The 16,658-nt window shown below is 52.6% G+C and overlaps 1 protein-coding gene across 1 annotated transcript; it reads left to right on the top strand.

Annotated features, from left to right (window-relative positions):
* The first annotated feature begins 344 nt into the window (after window positions 1-344).
* On the top strand, window positions 345-1,971 carry CDKN1C (cyclin dependent kinase inhibitor 1C). Its single transcript, XM_049821121.1, has 3 exons — window positions 345-882; window positions 992-1,118; window positions 1,267-1,971. Exons 1-2 carry the CDS (start codon window positions 414-416, stop codon window positions 1,111-1,113), a joined length of 591 nt encoding a protein of 196 aa, XP_049677078.1. The 5' UTR covers window positions 345-413; the 3' UTR covers window positions 1,114-1,118; window positions 1,267-1,971.
* Window positions 1,972-16,658: the final 14,687 nt, after the last annotated feature.

The raw sequence follows: 16,658 nt of genomic DNA, 5'->3' as shown, positions 1-16,658 counted from the left end.
GCGCCGGGGCCGCCCCCCCCCCACTCCACCACCACTCCCCCCCGGGGCCGGCCCCCTCCTTCCCGGTCCTCGGCGGGGCCGGGCCGGGCCGATGCCGCCCGCCGCAGCCAATGGAGGGCGCGGGCAGGAGGGCTGCCGCCGGGGGCCGGGGGGGCGGCGGGGGGGGCCCCGCCAATCGCGGCGGGCCGACGGCGGGGAAATACTATTATGCTAATGGTTGTTTTGCTCGCCCTCGCGGGGAGCGGGGTTTAAAAGCCGGGCGGCCGGGGGTAGGGGCTCAGAGGCGGGAGGCAGGGCCGGCCGGAGCGCGGAGGGGACGCGAGGAGCGGCGGCGGGCGGGAGGGGGGGGGGGCACCCACCCCTTCCTGGCCCACCGCATCCCAGCCAGCCACCCCGCGGCCTCCCCGGCGGCGATGTCCACCGCGCGCCTCTCCGGCGCCGCCGCCGCCGCCCTGGAGCGCCTGTCCGCCCGGCGAGCCCTGGGCGGGCCCGGCCGCAGCCCCGTCTGCAGGAGCCTCTTCGGGCCGGTGGACCACGAGGAGCTGGGCCGGGAGCTGCGGAGCCGCCTGCGGGAGATGGGGGAGGACGACCAGCGCCGCTGGGACTACAACTTCCACACCGACACGCCGCTGCCGGGGCCCGGCCGCCTGCGCTGGGAGGAGGTGGAGGGCGGCACCGTTCCCGCTTTCTACCGGGAGACGCTGCAGGTGGGGCGGCACCGCGTCCCCCTCCGCCGGGCGCCCCCCTCCCCGCCGCCGCCGCCGCCGCCCGCCGCCGCCGCCGCCAAGGGGCCCGGGGGGCGCCTGAGCCGGGAGAACCGCGCCGCGCCCCGCCGCCGCGGCATGCGGCTCCGCCGGAGGGGCCCGACGGCCCGCATCACAGGTGCGTGGGGGGGACCACGGGGGGCACCGGGGGGGGGCGGTGTGCGTCCCGCCGCCGCGGCTGACGGACCGACCCTCCCTGCCTCCCCCCCGCCCCGTTCCCTGTCCAGATTTCTTCGCGAGGAGGAAACGGCCGGCGGAGCCCAAGGCGGCGGCGGAGCGCCCCGCCAGCTGCCCGCCGCCCCCCGCCGCCGTGCCGGCTGAGCAGACCCCCCGCAAGCGGCTCCGGTGAGCCAGGTGAGGCGCGCCCCGGGGGCGGGCGCTGTTCTGCGCCCCCCTCCCCCTTTTCCACCCCCCTCCGCACCTTTTTTTTTTTTTATTTCCCCCCCCCTCCCCCCCGATAATTATTTTTTTTGTTTTTCTCCTCGTTTCTGTTCTTCCCCAGACTTTTGCACTACGGCACCCACGGGAGAGGCGCGCCGCCCCCGGAGGCGCGGCGCCTCGGAGGCGCGGGGGGCCGGGACGGGCGGCGCGGCGAGCCGGGACCCCCCCGCGCCCGCCCGGACCGGGACCGGGACCGGGAGCCGGAGCCGGAGCCGGAGCGCCTGCCCGCCGGCCGCGGCCGCGCACGGAGCAGTGTTAACGTACAACTGTGCAATGTATTACGTTTTGTATAGAAATGTATTATGCCTAATGTGAGTACACTGGCCAGAAGTGTAAAGCTTTAAAAGTCATTTATATGAAATGTTTAATCTCTGCTGAGCTCTCAGTGCAAAATAAGAAAGGAAAAAGGAAAAAAGGAAAAAAGCAAGTGTATATTTGTACAAAACTTTTTTTAAGAGTTATACTAACTTATATTTTCTATTTATGTCAGAAATGTGGATAACTTTGACATCCAATAGTCTTTTTTTTTTTTCTTTTGGTTAAGCCAAAGGGCACTATATTTGCTTTTGTTATTTACAAAATGTAAATTTATTTTTATAGTGGGAACTTTTTTTTTGCATTCACAAGATGTAGCTATGAATCAAAATATTTTTTAGACTTTACTTGAAGACAAATCTGTTTCAATGGTTCCTGAGCCCGTCTGTACCACTGCCATTGCAAATAATGCCACAACTTCAATAATAATAAATAAATAAAAAAGCCAGGAAACCCCTGCAAGGCTGCTTGGTGTGTGCTGTGCAGGCGCCCTCGGAGGGGTGAGTGAGAGCCCGGGGGGGGGCTCGGACAGGCCCGAGGCCGGGCTGTGGAGCCGGGCCCAGCTCTGTGCCTTTTGGGAAGGGGAGGGGGGGGGGCTCCTCCCTTGCCGCGGGGTACCAGGTGCTTCCACCTATATGGCCCGGGGTGCAAAGCTTGAGTGCAAGTCAGAGGGGGAAAAAGAGGGGTTTTTTTCCCCTTGATAACAAGTCCGTTTGAGTACTGGCGGAGTTAACCAAGTGTAATGGGCACAAACATCCTTCTTCACACCCTGAAGTTGGCGTTTCAGCACATTTAATGACTATTCCTTTATTTTTAACCATTTCCCTCTTTTTTTTTTTTTTTTTGTTTTTTTTAATTTGGTTTTTTTTTTGGTCTTCTTACTAAAGCTGTATCTACCCACCCCCTTGAGAACCTGGCTGTGCTGGGGCTGCTGCGTCCCTCACTTAGGAACAGCCTGGGGCGGGGGGTGACTGGTGCATACAGACCACAGCCCCCCAGTGTCCTAGGCAGGCTCAGGGGAGATGCCCCTGCTTTGGCGGGGGGAGCATACAAATTCCCCACCTTTTCCCAGCTGTGGGCCCTCAGACCCTGACCTGGACCTCACCGCCGTGGCTACTGCAGGGAAAGACTTCTGGGACCTCTTGCCCAAGCCCAGCAATGATTTACAGGGCAAACACACAACAGTGCTGGGAAGGGCAGCAATTCCAGCTAGCCGTGAAAGAGGGAAAAAGGGAAACAAACAGACAAACCCCTCCCGCCAGACAAAATACCCAGCATTTTGGCATTAATGCTTCTGTGGCAGTGCTGTCACAACCACGCACCCCAGGCAGTTTGCGGGGGGCACCCCGTCCCCATGGCAGGTTAAAGCAGTGGGATCTGCGTGAAGCCTGACGGGGTCAGGGCACGTGCCCTGCTCAGGGTGCCAAACCCTGCGCTGCCTGGGGGGGGGGGGGGGGAGACAGACTAGGTCTGGTCCCAGCTGCAGGTAGTGCAAGGATTGGGGTGCTGGAGAGCACAGATGGGGAGGGGACCAGGGCTTTTAGAGGCATGGGGGCTGGCTGGCCGGATTTGTCCCTTTCAGACCCCACTCCCCACCCTGTCACTTCCATGGAGTGCTGGACCCAGCGGTGGGGTGGGGGGTGCGAGGGCATCGCTCCCCAGCCCTCTGAGCTCTGCAGCGATGCTCTTTCACGGGGGGAGGCGGGGAGGGAGCCGAGAGAATAAGGCTCAAGGTTTATCCGCATCATCTTCCCCAGGCCCCCGCAGCGCTCCTCTCTGCCCCCCCGTCACGGCCGCCAAACGCTCCTGGCTGTAAAAGTAACATTGATTACCTCCAGCTCCGTGATCGCTTAATCAGAACGGGATTATTTTACGCACCCGCATCAGTGGCCGCTGACTCAATACGATTTTCCCCCTCTTTGAAAAGAAAAATAGCTTTTCCCTTTCCTTATGAAAGCCAACAATACCCGGAGAGAGGCAGCTGGATCCTCCAGGATTTATGGGCTTTTCTCTCGCTTTCATGAAAGCAGGTGCCTTTGGGACCTCCATTGTCCCAGCCCCCAACTAATAATAGGACTTTCTGCAATGAAAGATCCCTGCTCCAGGCTCCCGAATACCTTGGCCGGAGGAGCCGCCGCCTGCGCCGAGGTGTGCCCAGCCCAGCCTGGGAGGAAAGCTCCCACCCCCGGGAGAGTTTAGGCCCAGGACTCTTCACTAAAGCGACTAATTCCAGCTCTTGGGCATCGCTAGAGAGGAGCCGGCGGGTTTCCAGCCTGTGGCGGGGAGGGCCGCGTCCCGCAGGCCCCTGGGCTCTGCTCTCCTTGGGGTCCCGGGGGTGCGGGAAGGGGAAAGGGTGCGGGAAGGGGAAGGGGTGCGGCCACCCCCGCGCCCTGCCCCACCCAGCCCGGCCGGCCCTCCTCGCCCCGGCACAAAGCACACTGCCCCTATTCTTTCGGCCTTTGTAGCCATATGGCAAATCCATGTAGACACAGCCAACATCCATTTATTCAGGCACATAATGTCCCGCAACAGGGAACAATTGGAACTTTGTTTGCTTCTATTATTGATGCGAATGGGCGACAGAGAGAGAGAGAGAGAGAAAAAAAATCATTTAACTATAAGAGATATCCAGCTAATTATGAACCATATGTGCCTATAGTTTCAAAGCAATCCAATGAAGTTCATTTTAAATCTAGACTACTTTATTAGTACGGAAGACAGATGTCTCAACAGTACATGCATCAGAGGAAACCATGTAAAGAAGTTCTTGAAATATTTAACTAGGACTCATTCATTGTCAGAGGGGCTTTAAAGTGCCCTTTATCATGAGAATGCATAGGCAGAAGCGGAGGGAGGCTGACGGTTGTTACCGCCAACCCACTTACCCCTTAGCGGTAAATCCCAAATTCCACTTTGGATTTGAGGACAGGAATATTTTTGGAAAGGATTCAAAATATCAGGGGTCTTGAAGGACCAAGGCTGCCGCTCATTACAACTACAAAAAGTCAGGTCGTTATTTGAGCCGCCTTAATCCCAGGCTGAAGCCAGCTACACAGTTAGAGGAATAATCTACCCCACATCACCACCGCTCCTTCTCCCAAGGAGCAGAGCCGCGCATTTGGGGGATGGCCACTGTGGTTCCTCCCCTCCCCTGAGAAAGACCGAGATGGGAGCGTTAACGTTGCTGGACCTCCAGAGATTTGTTTCATACGAGCATCTTTCAATGTGAATCCTGTGGTGGGTATCTAAAGGGAAGGGGCACTGTAGGAAGACTGGAAGGGAAGCTTGGTGGGAGAAAGTCTTTCAGATTTTGTTGTTGTTGTTGTTGGTTTTGGTTAGCAAATGCAATTATCAGCAAACAATCTTGGCAAAAAGGTTAGTGCTATCTTTATGAGCACAGCAAGATCTACCAGTAATTAAGCCACTTCAGTTAGATGAATGCAACATATGGTTGACACTGGGAATCATTCTCCTTCCTAGAAGCAGCTTTTCTTTCTGGGCCAAAACTTGTTCTATTATTGCTTAAAATAAACAAAAAGCTGCTTTCCACTTGAGCAAATATTTGTTGCTAATGAGCAGGAGGTGTAGGTAACAGGATGGGGAAAAAAACCCCATCATTTTTAAAGAATAATTTCCTACATTTGGGTACAGAAATAAAATAAATTCACTAAATGCCCAACTGTCTTGCAACAAGTTGCGATGGCTTGGAAGGGTGGTTACACTGGGAGATGTGTGCAAAGGATGCACGCGGGGAGATGGAAATTGAATTGACCATGTTTAAGCAGAGAAACAGATAGGAAGAGAAAGAGTGTGTGTGCATATACTAACACACACATATCTGTACATGAAATAACTAATCAGAGAGTATAAAATAATTAATCAGGGAGCTGGATTTTTTTTTTAGCTACCTTGTCACCTATTGCTACAGAGTAAACTCACAATGGTTTTCCAATGCCTTTCCCCCCCACTAGCCTGTACCCTCTCAGAAATGTTCTTCTTGACAAGCATTTTTGGAACAAAGCAGGCCAAACACAAACCAAAAGTCTTTTCGTAAGATGAAAGGGTGGGATTATATCTGTTATTTGGACTCACAGAGAAAGGAGGAGAATCAAGCATCTCCTCTCCCATCGCACGGTATCTAGTACTAAAGACTACACAATCTCTTTTCGTGTCAGTGGTGAAATTCCCAATGAAAAGAATTTAATGGTTTTATTTGTTTGTTTTTTAAACCAAGGGGGTTTTAGCTGTATATTTCCAAGAAACTTTTGTTGGGAAAGATTTTTGGGGAAAAAGAAAAATGCTAAACAGTTAGGTGAGCTGTACAAATGTAAAGGCCCTGAAGCAGGCCCTGCTATGAGATAAAAAAATAGCTCAAACTCTCTTAAACCCAGGACAAACTACATTTTGGAGCCACCTTCCCCAATCCTCACAGCCAAATCTCTGCTCTAGGAAAACCAGTGGCCAGTGGTGGCTGTGCAGCCTCACATCTGCATCTATGGTGTCATGGGGTCCCAATCTATAGGATGGGGACAGGGAGAGGGAACAGGAGGCAGCACCCGAAAACATCTGGGGTGGAGTTAGCAGGGTGCAGGTGTAGCAGGAGCACAGCTGAGGCTGGGGTATGCTGGAAGAAGCTGGGCAGTGGGCACCAGACTCTGCCGGTGTGCACAAGGGGAGGGAGAGAAGGGAACAGGCCACGACATTTATATTCTGCATTATATATTCATTTATATTTGTATTTTGCACAGCCTGTCAGAGGCTGCCTGACCCCAACAAACCTCTGCTGCCCGCAAATACCCATTAAACTCAACGGGTAACATCCCGTCCCTCCCCTCAACTCATCTGCAGGTGGGTGCTAAGGATAATCCGCTATTTTTTATCCCTGTGGCCCAAGTCAGCGTGGGATCTAAAATGCCCCAGCCCTGCTGAGGAGTCACTAGGCTTCGCATCACCCCAGGATTACTCACTCTCCCCTACCAGATTTCCTTTAGCGTACTCAATGCTCTCTCTTGCACGCGCACTACACTTGTATTACACGCAGAATGAGGACTGGGAAGGAAACACTCAGGTTTTGGAGGTGCCTGAGCTGTCTGTACGATTTCAGCCCAGATCTTTCGCTAATGGTGCATTTTCACAGGCACGCACACCATTTCTTCCCCCAGGGCACACGCTACCCACTTCATGCAGCGCTTTCCCTTGCAGAATGAATCCAGGCTGTGCGGCAAAGGGGAAATTGCTGGGTAAGCTCCTGCCAGAGAAGCTGAGAAAGTAAAGCAAGGGCCTGCAGGATGCTTTCGCGCTTCATCCAATGCCAACAATCTAAAATGCCCCAGCCCTGCTGAGGAGCTGTGGGCTTCGCATTGCCCCAGGATTACTCACCCTCTCCTATCAGATTTCCTGTACCAAACTCGATGCTCTCTCTCGCGCACGTGAGAGTTGGATACAGGTTTTTTATTCTCTGGAGGACAGTTGGCTCCTCCTGACCTGTTCCTGCAACAGAAGCATTGTGCAGTCCTGGACAAGGTGCTTGACGTTTTCACAAGCAGCCAGTAATCGTGCCCACCTTTGCTGGGCATCCGATAAGAGATTCTTGGGTCCGACTTGCGAAAGCATTGAGCAGCCACAGCTGCAGCCAGGGTTGCTGAGCACCGGGCACTGCCCGTGGTTTTGGCCAGGTGAAGCCCAGGACTTCGAAGGGGATGGCTATGGGGAACCTTGGACCAGCACTCCAAATTAATTACTGGCTCCCATCTCCTTTTCTATTGGCTTCCCATCATTAAACAGGGATAATAACACTCATCATTTATATTTTAATCCATTAATGTTTGGAAAGCGCTCAGATACTACCATGAGCAGCACCGTATAAATCCAGCGGGAAAATTAATGTCTTTGAGCAGGGTTTGAATAGTACGCGGTTAATAAGACATAGCACTGTCCATTGAATAGCAAGAAAAGCAAAATTGAGCAACCGCTCATTAAGCAAGCACCGTTCACTCTGTGCGCTCAATGCGATCATTTAATTAAAAGATTTTATCATCGTGCACAGACACAAGGGGGCAGAGCCAAGGCCCTGTCTTCCCTCATCCTCTCCTGCTCCGCATCAAACACTCCAGAGTAGTTCTTGGATGTAACCTAGAACAGGAACCTAAAGAACATTCCTTTTTTTTTTTTTTTTTTTCCCAAGCCCTACAGTAACAGAAAACACTACCTGAGCTTTGACAAGTCTTTTCACCTCACCACATCTTTTTTTCCCTGCGTGCCATCCGTCGGTCCCACCCTCACCCTGTGGACTCTCCAGGAGGAGAGGGACAGGATGACCTCCCGAACTCCTGCGGATGCAGCACCTTGACCCCAAACCGCAATCTCCACCCTTGCCATCGCAGCAAGCTTAGGAAATCACCGCTGTGCCTGGCTACGAGGTGGGGGGAAGGAGAAGAGTTTTTCACAGCTGGAAGATGCTCTGATCTGGGCTGTTTTCGAGTGACACTGGTGGCAATACACATGCAAACCAGCCACCTTAAACAAACAAAAGCAAAACCACCCTCCCCCAAGAATACACGACCATCTCATCTGTTTTTACATGGAAAAGTCCCTGTTTGGGTCACATTAAGATGCTTGAGACTTACTGGGACCCGAGGTCTACAGCAATTTACTCCGGAAAACAATGGGCACGAATTAAGTTGTTTTCATACATCCAGTGCTAATTGGTTTAGCAAAGCCTGGTTTTCCTAGGACCTTAAGTTTTCAAACGTGGCTCTAGTTAACATAGCTTCAGTTTTTCTGGGGCTGTACAACATCCCATCCGCTGGTTGGTGGTCCCAAAAGCTTTGGATTTCTTTTTTTCTTTTTTTTTTTTTTTTTTTTTTTAGTTTTTGCGCTCTCTCAGATGAGTAAACAGGACTGAGAATACTGGCACCTGGTTCTCCGTTTTCTTCTGCACATTGTCAGGCTAAACCTGTTTCTTTGTCCCTCTAACCAAGGGAGTCCGGCTGCATATCCCTCCAAAGAGGGAAGCCCGCCTTTCGTGCCAAGACCGAAACTTTTGGAGCTGCTACGACCAGGCTTTTCTGCCCAGATTGCTGTTGGAGGGGGTACGGTGGCACCTGAACCCCCCCTCCGCACTCCCAGACTCTCACCCCTCCTCTCCGCTGGCTGCCAGGCGGGATTGCTGTCCCGTGCCGGGCGGGCAAGGAGCCCTGGGAGCGCAGCGGGTTACTGGGTGGTACAAGGCTTTGGCAGCGCTGGGGGAACACGCATGTTGAATTTGCGCTGGGATGGCAAAAGGCACCTCCCCGACACAAAGACCAACCCCCTGCCAAATTTCACGTTCCCCCTCCAGCACCTGGGGGACACGAGCGGGGCAGCAGGGCACGGCCGGGGGGAGAGGGGGGACACCCCGCAGCTGCTAGTGGGAACCCCTTCTCCTGAGCTGGGGTGCTCCTCCACGAAATGGCCAGGCACAGCCTTTCTACAGTGACAATAAAAATAAAATAAAAATAAAAGCAGTAGTTTGCATTTGCTGTCGGGTGTGTAGCACAGGACAGCACAGTTCCAAGCAGCAGCAGCAGCAGCCACCTCTGCAGGGGGTTACAGCAGGAGATTTGGGGATAATTTCCATAATAACCACTGTTATTGAACACCCATAAAACACAGTGTGCAAAGACACCTTACCAGAGGCAATTAGATGCAAATTAAAAGATGTGCTTGTTGATTTTGGTTTTATGCCTGCCTGCAGGATTTTGATGATTTGGTGCAAAAATTCTCTTTAACCATATTAAATGAAAAAAAAAAAAAAAATCCTGATGTCATTTGAGAGCTATTAACAAGCAGAGAGAAAATATGGAATTTATATTTGAAGCTTGATCTGTGTTCACTGATCTATTCTGTCAGAGGAAGGACAGCGGGGGGGGAGAACAAAAAATGGAAAAGAATAAAACTTTCCCAATTATCATATTTCCCTGAAATTCAGCTATACAGAACCAGGATAATTACAGGCTGAGGAGAAATATTGCAAAACGTCAGCACGGAAGGGTTTTTTTCTTGACCCTGTGGACTATAATGGGAGATAAAGAGATTGACCATTTTGGGAGGAGGATGCCTTCATTTCTCGACGTGACTGTAGATTATTTCGGCTTCAGGAGACAAGAATGTCCCTTTAACATCTGACCTGGCCTTTATTTAAGAGCAGCACTTCACGGTTCAGGAAAGACAGACAATTTTCTAATTCCCAGCTCTGCTGGAGGCTGAGGCAGCAACTTCCAGACAGGACACCTGCTAACACTAGAGAAATGGCATTATTATGTCTACAAGTTTACAAATCTGAGGATCAAAAAGCCTTTGCTTCTGCTGCTACTCCACAGGCCAAGGACGACGACTTCTTCAAAACAGAGTTTCACAGAGGTTTTTCTTCCCCCCTCCAAGAAATGGTTTCTTTTCACTTCCAGCAGATCGGTTTCCACGTGAAAAAGTCAATAGTCAAAGAGTTTCCTAAGTTTCATTGGTGTGTAGCAGAAAGGGGATTAGACCTGGGGCCTTTTTACTGGCAAGCTTTTAAGCAAATAAATGTTCTTGAATTCTTAGAGAAACAAACCTAATTTAAACAAAAAATCCAGAATATATGGGATTTGCCCCTCCCCTCTCCAAATTTAAGAAGAGAGAGAGAGAAATAATTACTGAAGATTTAAGGGGTACTAGAGTTAAATCTTTGTCTACTGTAATTTTGCTTTTATTCTTGCTAGTTATCCCAAAGGGAATGGCTGTTTCCACATTAGACCATATTCACAATGAGTTATTAAGCCCTAATACCCAGTGTAATGCAATGGTTCGTTTTTAACAGATCAATTCAGTCCAGAGCTGTGATTCCCCAGCAGTGAGAGAGGCAAAAAGCGGACTGCACGCCCTCCCCGCCCCCCCCCAGTTCAGAGTCCTACCTGGTAGGCAAAGGCATTGCTTAATTCCTACATACCCACAAATCCCAAAGCAGAAGCCTGCAGTTTCTCTCATAGGGCACAATCAAATCACAGTGGATGATGACTTTTAATGGGTGTTTTTCTTAAGCTCCAAAAATCACAGTAGATAGATCATTCAAAATACAAAAGTTGAAAATGTATGTGCATATACGTATATATAAAGATAAACACTTTGTACCGCCTAACAGCCAACCATTGCTCCAGAGCTGCTCACCCAACCTGCAGACATGGATCCAGGTGTCTGTGCCAGTAATTTGCCAGCATGCGTAACGCCTGGGTCAGCATTTGCAGGCTGGCTTCAATCAAGCCAGAAAACTAAGGAGAACTCAGGCAAAGCAGTTAGCTAATATGCTCCAAAGTCAGCAAGAAAACATCAGCATCTTGTTCTAACAAAAAAGCCATACAGGAAAAAACATCGATTTTAGAAATATTTGTATTATAGATATGAACAGAAAATGACAAGCTGTCTGGTAAGTTTGCCTCTCTGCACTGTTAAATAAAGACTTTTCTCTCATTGCTCTATTTTCCCCACTTCTCCTCTGTCCTGGGAACAGGCTTTTAGCGTCTTTTAAGAGGCCTGGGCGCCTCAGTGAGCCCAGATTGCAACTCTCCCCTGCCAAGCTACTACTGCTCTGCGAAGGTGCCACCTCGGATTTCAGTAGGAGCCGTCCCATAGCTCTGCCTGTGCTCGCCCCCAGAGCCCCAGCCTTGGACCAGCTAAAAAGCTTGTTGCTGCCTAATCCGTGTCCAGCCCCATTGGGCAGATCCTTGGGCCTTTCCCACTGCTGAGGGATTTGCTGTAGAGCACGCTTCCAAACCTAGTGCCACCCAAAACGCAGAAGGGCCTTAAAAATAGGACTGAGGGGAAAGGAACTGCGGGTTTTGCTTGCTGCGTTAGCAGCACAGCAGTTGGGATGCTTACCCGGCTGACCTGCCTTGGAGAACCCTCCTTGTAGCTGAAAATCCAGGAGCCAAACCCGCACCTCCAACCCCAGGGGCAAAACCATCCTGCTGTCGCGTGAAGAAGAGGCGCACGGCCTCCCCTCCTCCCCCTCAAGTTACAGAGCCTCAAGTGGGGTGCCTAGGTACCCATGAGAGGGTAGCTCCAGCCCACGGCTCTGCCCTGAGTTACCCCTGTGCGGGTGATGGGTTGCCAGCATGCGGTGGGACACCTTCACTCACGCCCCGATAAAAAGGAGGTGGGAAGGAGTCTGGGTTTCATCCCGTGCAACTGCTGCAAGCGCTGCCTCGCTGTCTTTCAAGAGGGAACCCCCCCCCCACACACACACTTTTGTTCTTTTGGCACTTTTTGCCTCGTTGAGAGCAAGCATTTAAGTGTGACCACTTTTAAGGCATTTCAAAGGCCGCAGCCCCCATTTGGGGACAAGCTCATCCTACTAAAACTGAGCGAGACTCTGGAGACCCCCAAGGAGGAGGGTACACCTCTCTCTGCATCTCTCCCCGACCCGTTTTGGTAGCTTTCCCCTTTGCACCACCCGTTTGGAGGCGGCCTGGTCCCCCTGGGGGGGTTTGCAGGCCGCAGCTGCCCTTCCGTGCGCCCCCCGGTCCCTGTCCCCACCCTCAGCTCCCCAGACCTGTGCTGGCACCCGCTCCCCTCTTCCCATCGACACCCACACTTGCCTTTTTGAAAGGAAGTTCTAAAAAGTGAGAAAACGCTTAGTTTCACGCCAAATCCAGCTTTATGACCCTACTGATGGCAAGATGCTCGCTAAAGGAAGGTTGTTCCCATTGCCCCAAGAAGATGAATTTTCCCTGGATTCAGGGAAAATCCACCCTGCCTCCCACCCCAAACCGCTTGCGCCAGCTCAGGAAAGAGAAGGATTTGCCTTTTTCCTGGGAGGAAAGCGGTGGGCAAGGCAGGGAAGGAGGAGAGATTTAAAGGAGGGAGCGAGGAGGCCGAGCTCATGCACGGATTTTAATCTGATCACTTCCCTGTCAAACTAATCCCTGCCTGACTCAGATCGGACTTTTAGAAACGTGCCTGGAAACCAAAAAGCAAACCTCGTTTGAATGAAGCACACACTCCGCAGCCCCCATCTGCAAAGGGCCGCAATTAAATGCAAAAAAAAAAAAGAGAAAAAAAAGGAAAAAAAAAAAGAAAAAAAAAGAAAAAAGAGGGGGGGAGAGAGAAAATTAGCATTTTCCGCGGCCATCTGGCATGAGGAGCAGGCGATGGGGAACAAAAGGAGATTTAGGCAAAGGGGAGAGGCGAGTGTGCCATGGCATTGACCTGCAAATGAGCCTTTGTGAGCGAATTAAAGCTTCCCGGACCCCCCGGGACACCCCAAAACAGGCACCATTACAAACCATCCGGACAAAAACCCACTCATCAAAATTGTCTGTGTTTGAAGGGGGCGGGGGGGGGACACCATTTAAATGTGCACCTTCCCTGCCCCCACCCCCTGTAATAGGCGGTTAATAGGGGCTTGGCGGGGGGTGGGGGGGTGGCCCCTCTGCACCCCCGGCCCTACACCCTGCTCTGACGGTATAACGGGGGGGGGGGGGGGGGGGACGGGGACGACGACGCCGCATCTTAGAAACGTGTCTCGTCCATAAAACGCAAGCGAAACGTTATTTATAGCCCTAGCCCTAAACAATAGGGAAGGAAAAAATAAGAGGAGGGGGGCATTTGGTGATATATTAGCTTCCAGATGCTGTTTATTTAATCGGGGGGGGGGGGGGGGGGGGGGGGGGGGAGGGGATAGCGTTGTTTGAAAGTATATTTCCAAAGCAATTAATAAAAATTGTTTTTCCCGGGGGATGGTGGAGAGGAAAGGGATAATCGGGGGAGCCACGGCCCAAAAAGAAATGGAAACCCGTGAGGGTTCGAGCTTTTGTCTCCCATGACTCTTGCCTTTAAACGGGGAAAGCGTGAGGATTTTGAAGTGAAAGCAAAGGATTTTGGCCTGTGCTAGATACATGAAAGAGGGTGGTGGTGGGGGGAGCCATCTCCCCCCATCCCCTCTCCAGAAAGGGACTAAGGACTAAAGTCGGGGCCCAGCTGGGGGGAAACTTGTAAATGAAACGTGTTTCTTTCATGGTCCTCCCCGCCGGGGGACAGCCCCATTATAACCCACCAGCTATATAGACTCAGCTGCCGCCTCCCCGGGCCTGCCGCAGGTACACCGGCCCGGGGGGGGGCTGCAGCCAGCCGGACCCCTCCGCCCGGGCCGGGGCTGCACGGCCCCCCCCGCCCCCGCCTTGGCTGGGCTGGGCTTTGCAAAGCCGAGCAGAGCCCCTTGCTCGGGGGGGGGGGTGGGGTGGGTGGGTGGGTGGGGGGGTGTGTGTGTGTGTGTGTGTGTGCGTGCCCGGCTGCGTGCGCGCGTGTTTGTGCATGCGTGTGCGCGCGTGTTTGTGCATGCAGGCGGGCGCGTGTTTGTGCATGCACGCACCTGCGTGTGCCCGCGCGTGCGTGCCCGCGCCCTGCAGCAGGTGAGCGCGCTCCCCCGCGGGCTGGGGGGGTGGTGGTGGGGGGGGGGGCCCGGCGCTCGCAGCCCCCCAGGTGCCGCTCCCCCGGGGTTTGTTTGCAGTCAATATTCATGTGTTTCTGTCACCGGGGCGGCTCTTTTCACAGTGATCAGCCGGGCAGAAGGCTGAATGACAGGAGACTCGTGGCTCGGCTGCTTTCGGGGAGGGGGGGGGGGGGGGGGGAGGGACGGATTCAAGCCCCCCGACTCGCTGCCGTTGCTTTTTTGGCGGGGGCGGGGGCGGGGGGGGCTCGGCCCCTGGGGGAGGGGTTGCCCTGCCGGGGGTCTCCCCCCGCAAGCAAACAGCTGGGGCTTCGGAGGACCCCCGCCCCAAATACCCACCCACCCGCACGCAGGCACGGCCTGGGGGCTGCAAGGGCAGTGGGCCTGGTCGGTCACACACACACACACACACACACACACACACACACACACCCGTACCCCCGGGTGCCCAGGGACGGGGTCCTCCACGGTGGCCGCTGTGGGGCGGCTGGAGGCTGGTGGGAGCCCGCAGACCCACGGTGCGGAGGGGAGCCCCAGGTGGTGGGCTGCCCTGAGCAGGTAGGGTGGCTACCAGGGCCGGAGAGAGGACTACCAAAACATTTGGGGGTTTTCTGCGCGCCGAGCACCAGGAGACTAGCAGCAGCCTGCGCCTCGCACCCCTGTTTGCTCAGGGCACTGCGGTGCCACGGAGAGCGGGGGGCACGGCTCTCCTCGCCCCCCCGAGCTATTGCCAGGCTGCACCAGTGGCGAGGGAAGAAACCCCGCTCCCAGCTGGGCACGGTGGGGGCTGCCCGGTGATGGAGGAACCGCGGGTTGCTCCTTCCTTCCCGCTTGCCCGGGCGCCTTCCCCTCGCCTCGCAGCGCTGCTCTGCGTGCGCGTGTTTGGTTTGGTTTGGGGTTTTTTTTGTTGGTTTTTTTTTTTTTTTTTTTTTTTTTTAACTCCACAAACTTGAGATTCTCTGTGCAACTCGCGGGGGGCGAATCAGTATGAGGGAGCGCCCTTCTCATTGAAACCGGAGGTGAATAAATTATGAACAGGCGAAAATTGGAACAATGTCTCCGAGCGAGTGTTTTCTAGAGAGTTACTATTCCAGGCTTTGAAATCAATTGATACATAATTAGATTCCTCAAGAGAGGACAAACAAGGGCTGCCATTCACCCCCTCCTTCTCCCACATGCATCCCAAAGAGAGACCGGAGGCTTTAGCAGAAACCAGACAGCCAGCATTCTCCAGCACTAAAAACATATTCTGGCTTTGGGTGTTCATTTAACAAACAGATCCTTGAACCTTGCTTCTGTTTTCAGTTTATTTCGACCATGTTTCTTTGTGTTCAGTTCATTAAAACATGTCTCTTTTGAGATCTATTTTTACATTTCAAGAATCCAGTATTGTACTTTTGCGGTGGCAGATGGCCCTAGACATCCAAGCATAAGCTCTTTCCTGCTTCTTTCTTAGGTCCTTTCTGCGCCGCACTTGAAGCTGTTAGCAGCAACCATCCCTCTTTGCAACGTCTGGGGCTGGCGTGCGGTTCAGCACCGGGGTACAAACATGCTGCGGTCCCCGCTGTACCCTCAAGCTGTATTTTAAGCAGAGCGGATGCTACTTTCTGTAAAATAAGAGCGCTTCACAGCTGGATAGATCCTGGACGTGCAGGTAGCATACCAACTAACTTTGCATCTTTGCCTCCTGTTCACCTCGTGTTAATGTTCTGAAGTCCCCCAAACGACTTTATTAGCTGTTAAGGTTGCGTTTCATTCTTGAGGGAGAGGAAAGCTAGGTACAACAGCAAGGGCACACAATAGGATGCCTGAAAATAAAGATCTGGATTCATGAAAGAGCTCTGAAAGAACAGGAAAAAGCATACAGTGATTAGGAAAAAACATTGTAAAGGTTATTGGACAAAACAGCAGCACCCCTGGCCAAGTGGGCCATCTAATCAAAGGCCAATGGCTTAGCTCCTGTGGCTACCCTCCCAATTCATGTACTAGCAACAACCGCTTCAAAACCTGGTATCAAACATGGATCGGAGTGCTGCACCATTAGCATAATTTATGTCAGATATGAACAGGATTAAAAAAACCTGTACCAGCAACAAGAAAAGAAAAGCTGCCTGAGCTGCCATTAGACCCACCTCTTAGGTAAGGTTCCAGAACTATGGCCTACAATAAGTTGGGTGTCTTGAAGACATTACAAACAGAATGACAAATTCCTGCATCTTATTAAATAGTACGATCTTTAGGAGAGAGTAAGGGAAATCTGACATATGTGTTGTTTGGAAACTTAGGCAGAGGTAAATGTGTCCTCTGTAGTAAAAAGAAAAAAAGGCTGAGAAGTTTTCCAACAAAGATAACAGATAATAACCAAAGCAGAAGCGTGCAAATATATACCAGAGGAGGCTATTTTGTTTATGTTTGGTGCATAGATGGTATATATTTCTATCTGCATGTGCGTACGTGTGTATTTCTCTATCTGATTTTGTGTGGTTCACTGTTCTATCTGGGTTAAGCAACAGGCAGAGGCAGCTGGAAGATCTCGGTCAGCGCAGGCAAGACTGGATTTTGCTGCTTCTCGGCTTCTCAGATGGTGCACAAACGTGCCCACACAGTTTGCTCCCTGATGGGTGCACAAACGTGCTGACACAGTTTGCCCTCTGATGGGAAGTGGGACAAGCTCAGAA

The sequence above is a fragment of the Accipiter gentilis genome, chromosome 17 (assembly GCF_929443795.1).
Source record: "Accipiter gentilis chromosome 17, bAccGen1.1, whole genome shotgun sequence".
Lineage (NCBI taxonomy): Eukaryota > Metazoa > Chordata > Aves > Accipitriformes > Accipitridae > Astur > Astur gentilis.
This window is presented reverse-complemented; position numbering and strand designations above follow the sequence as displayed.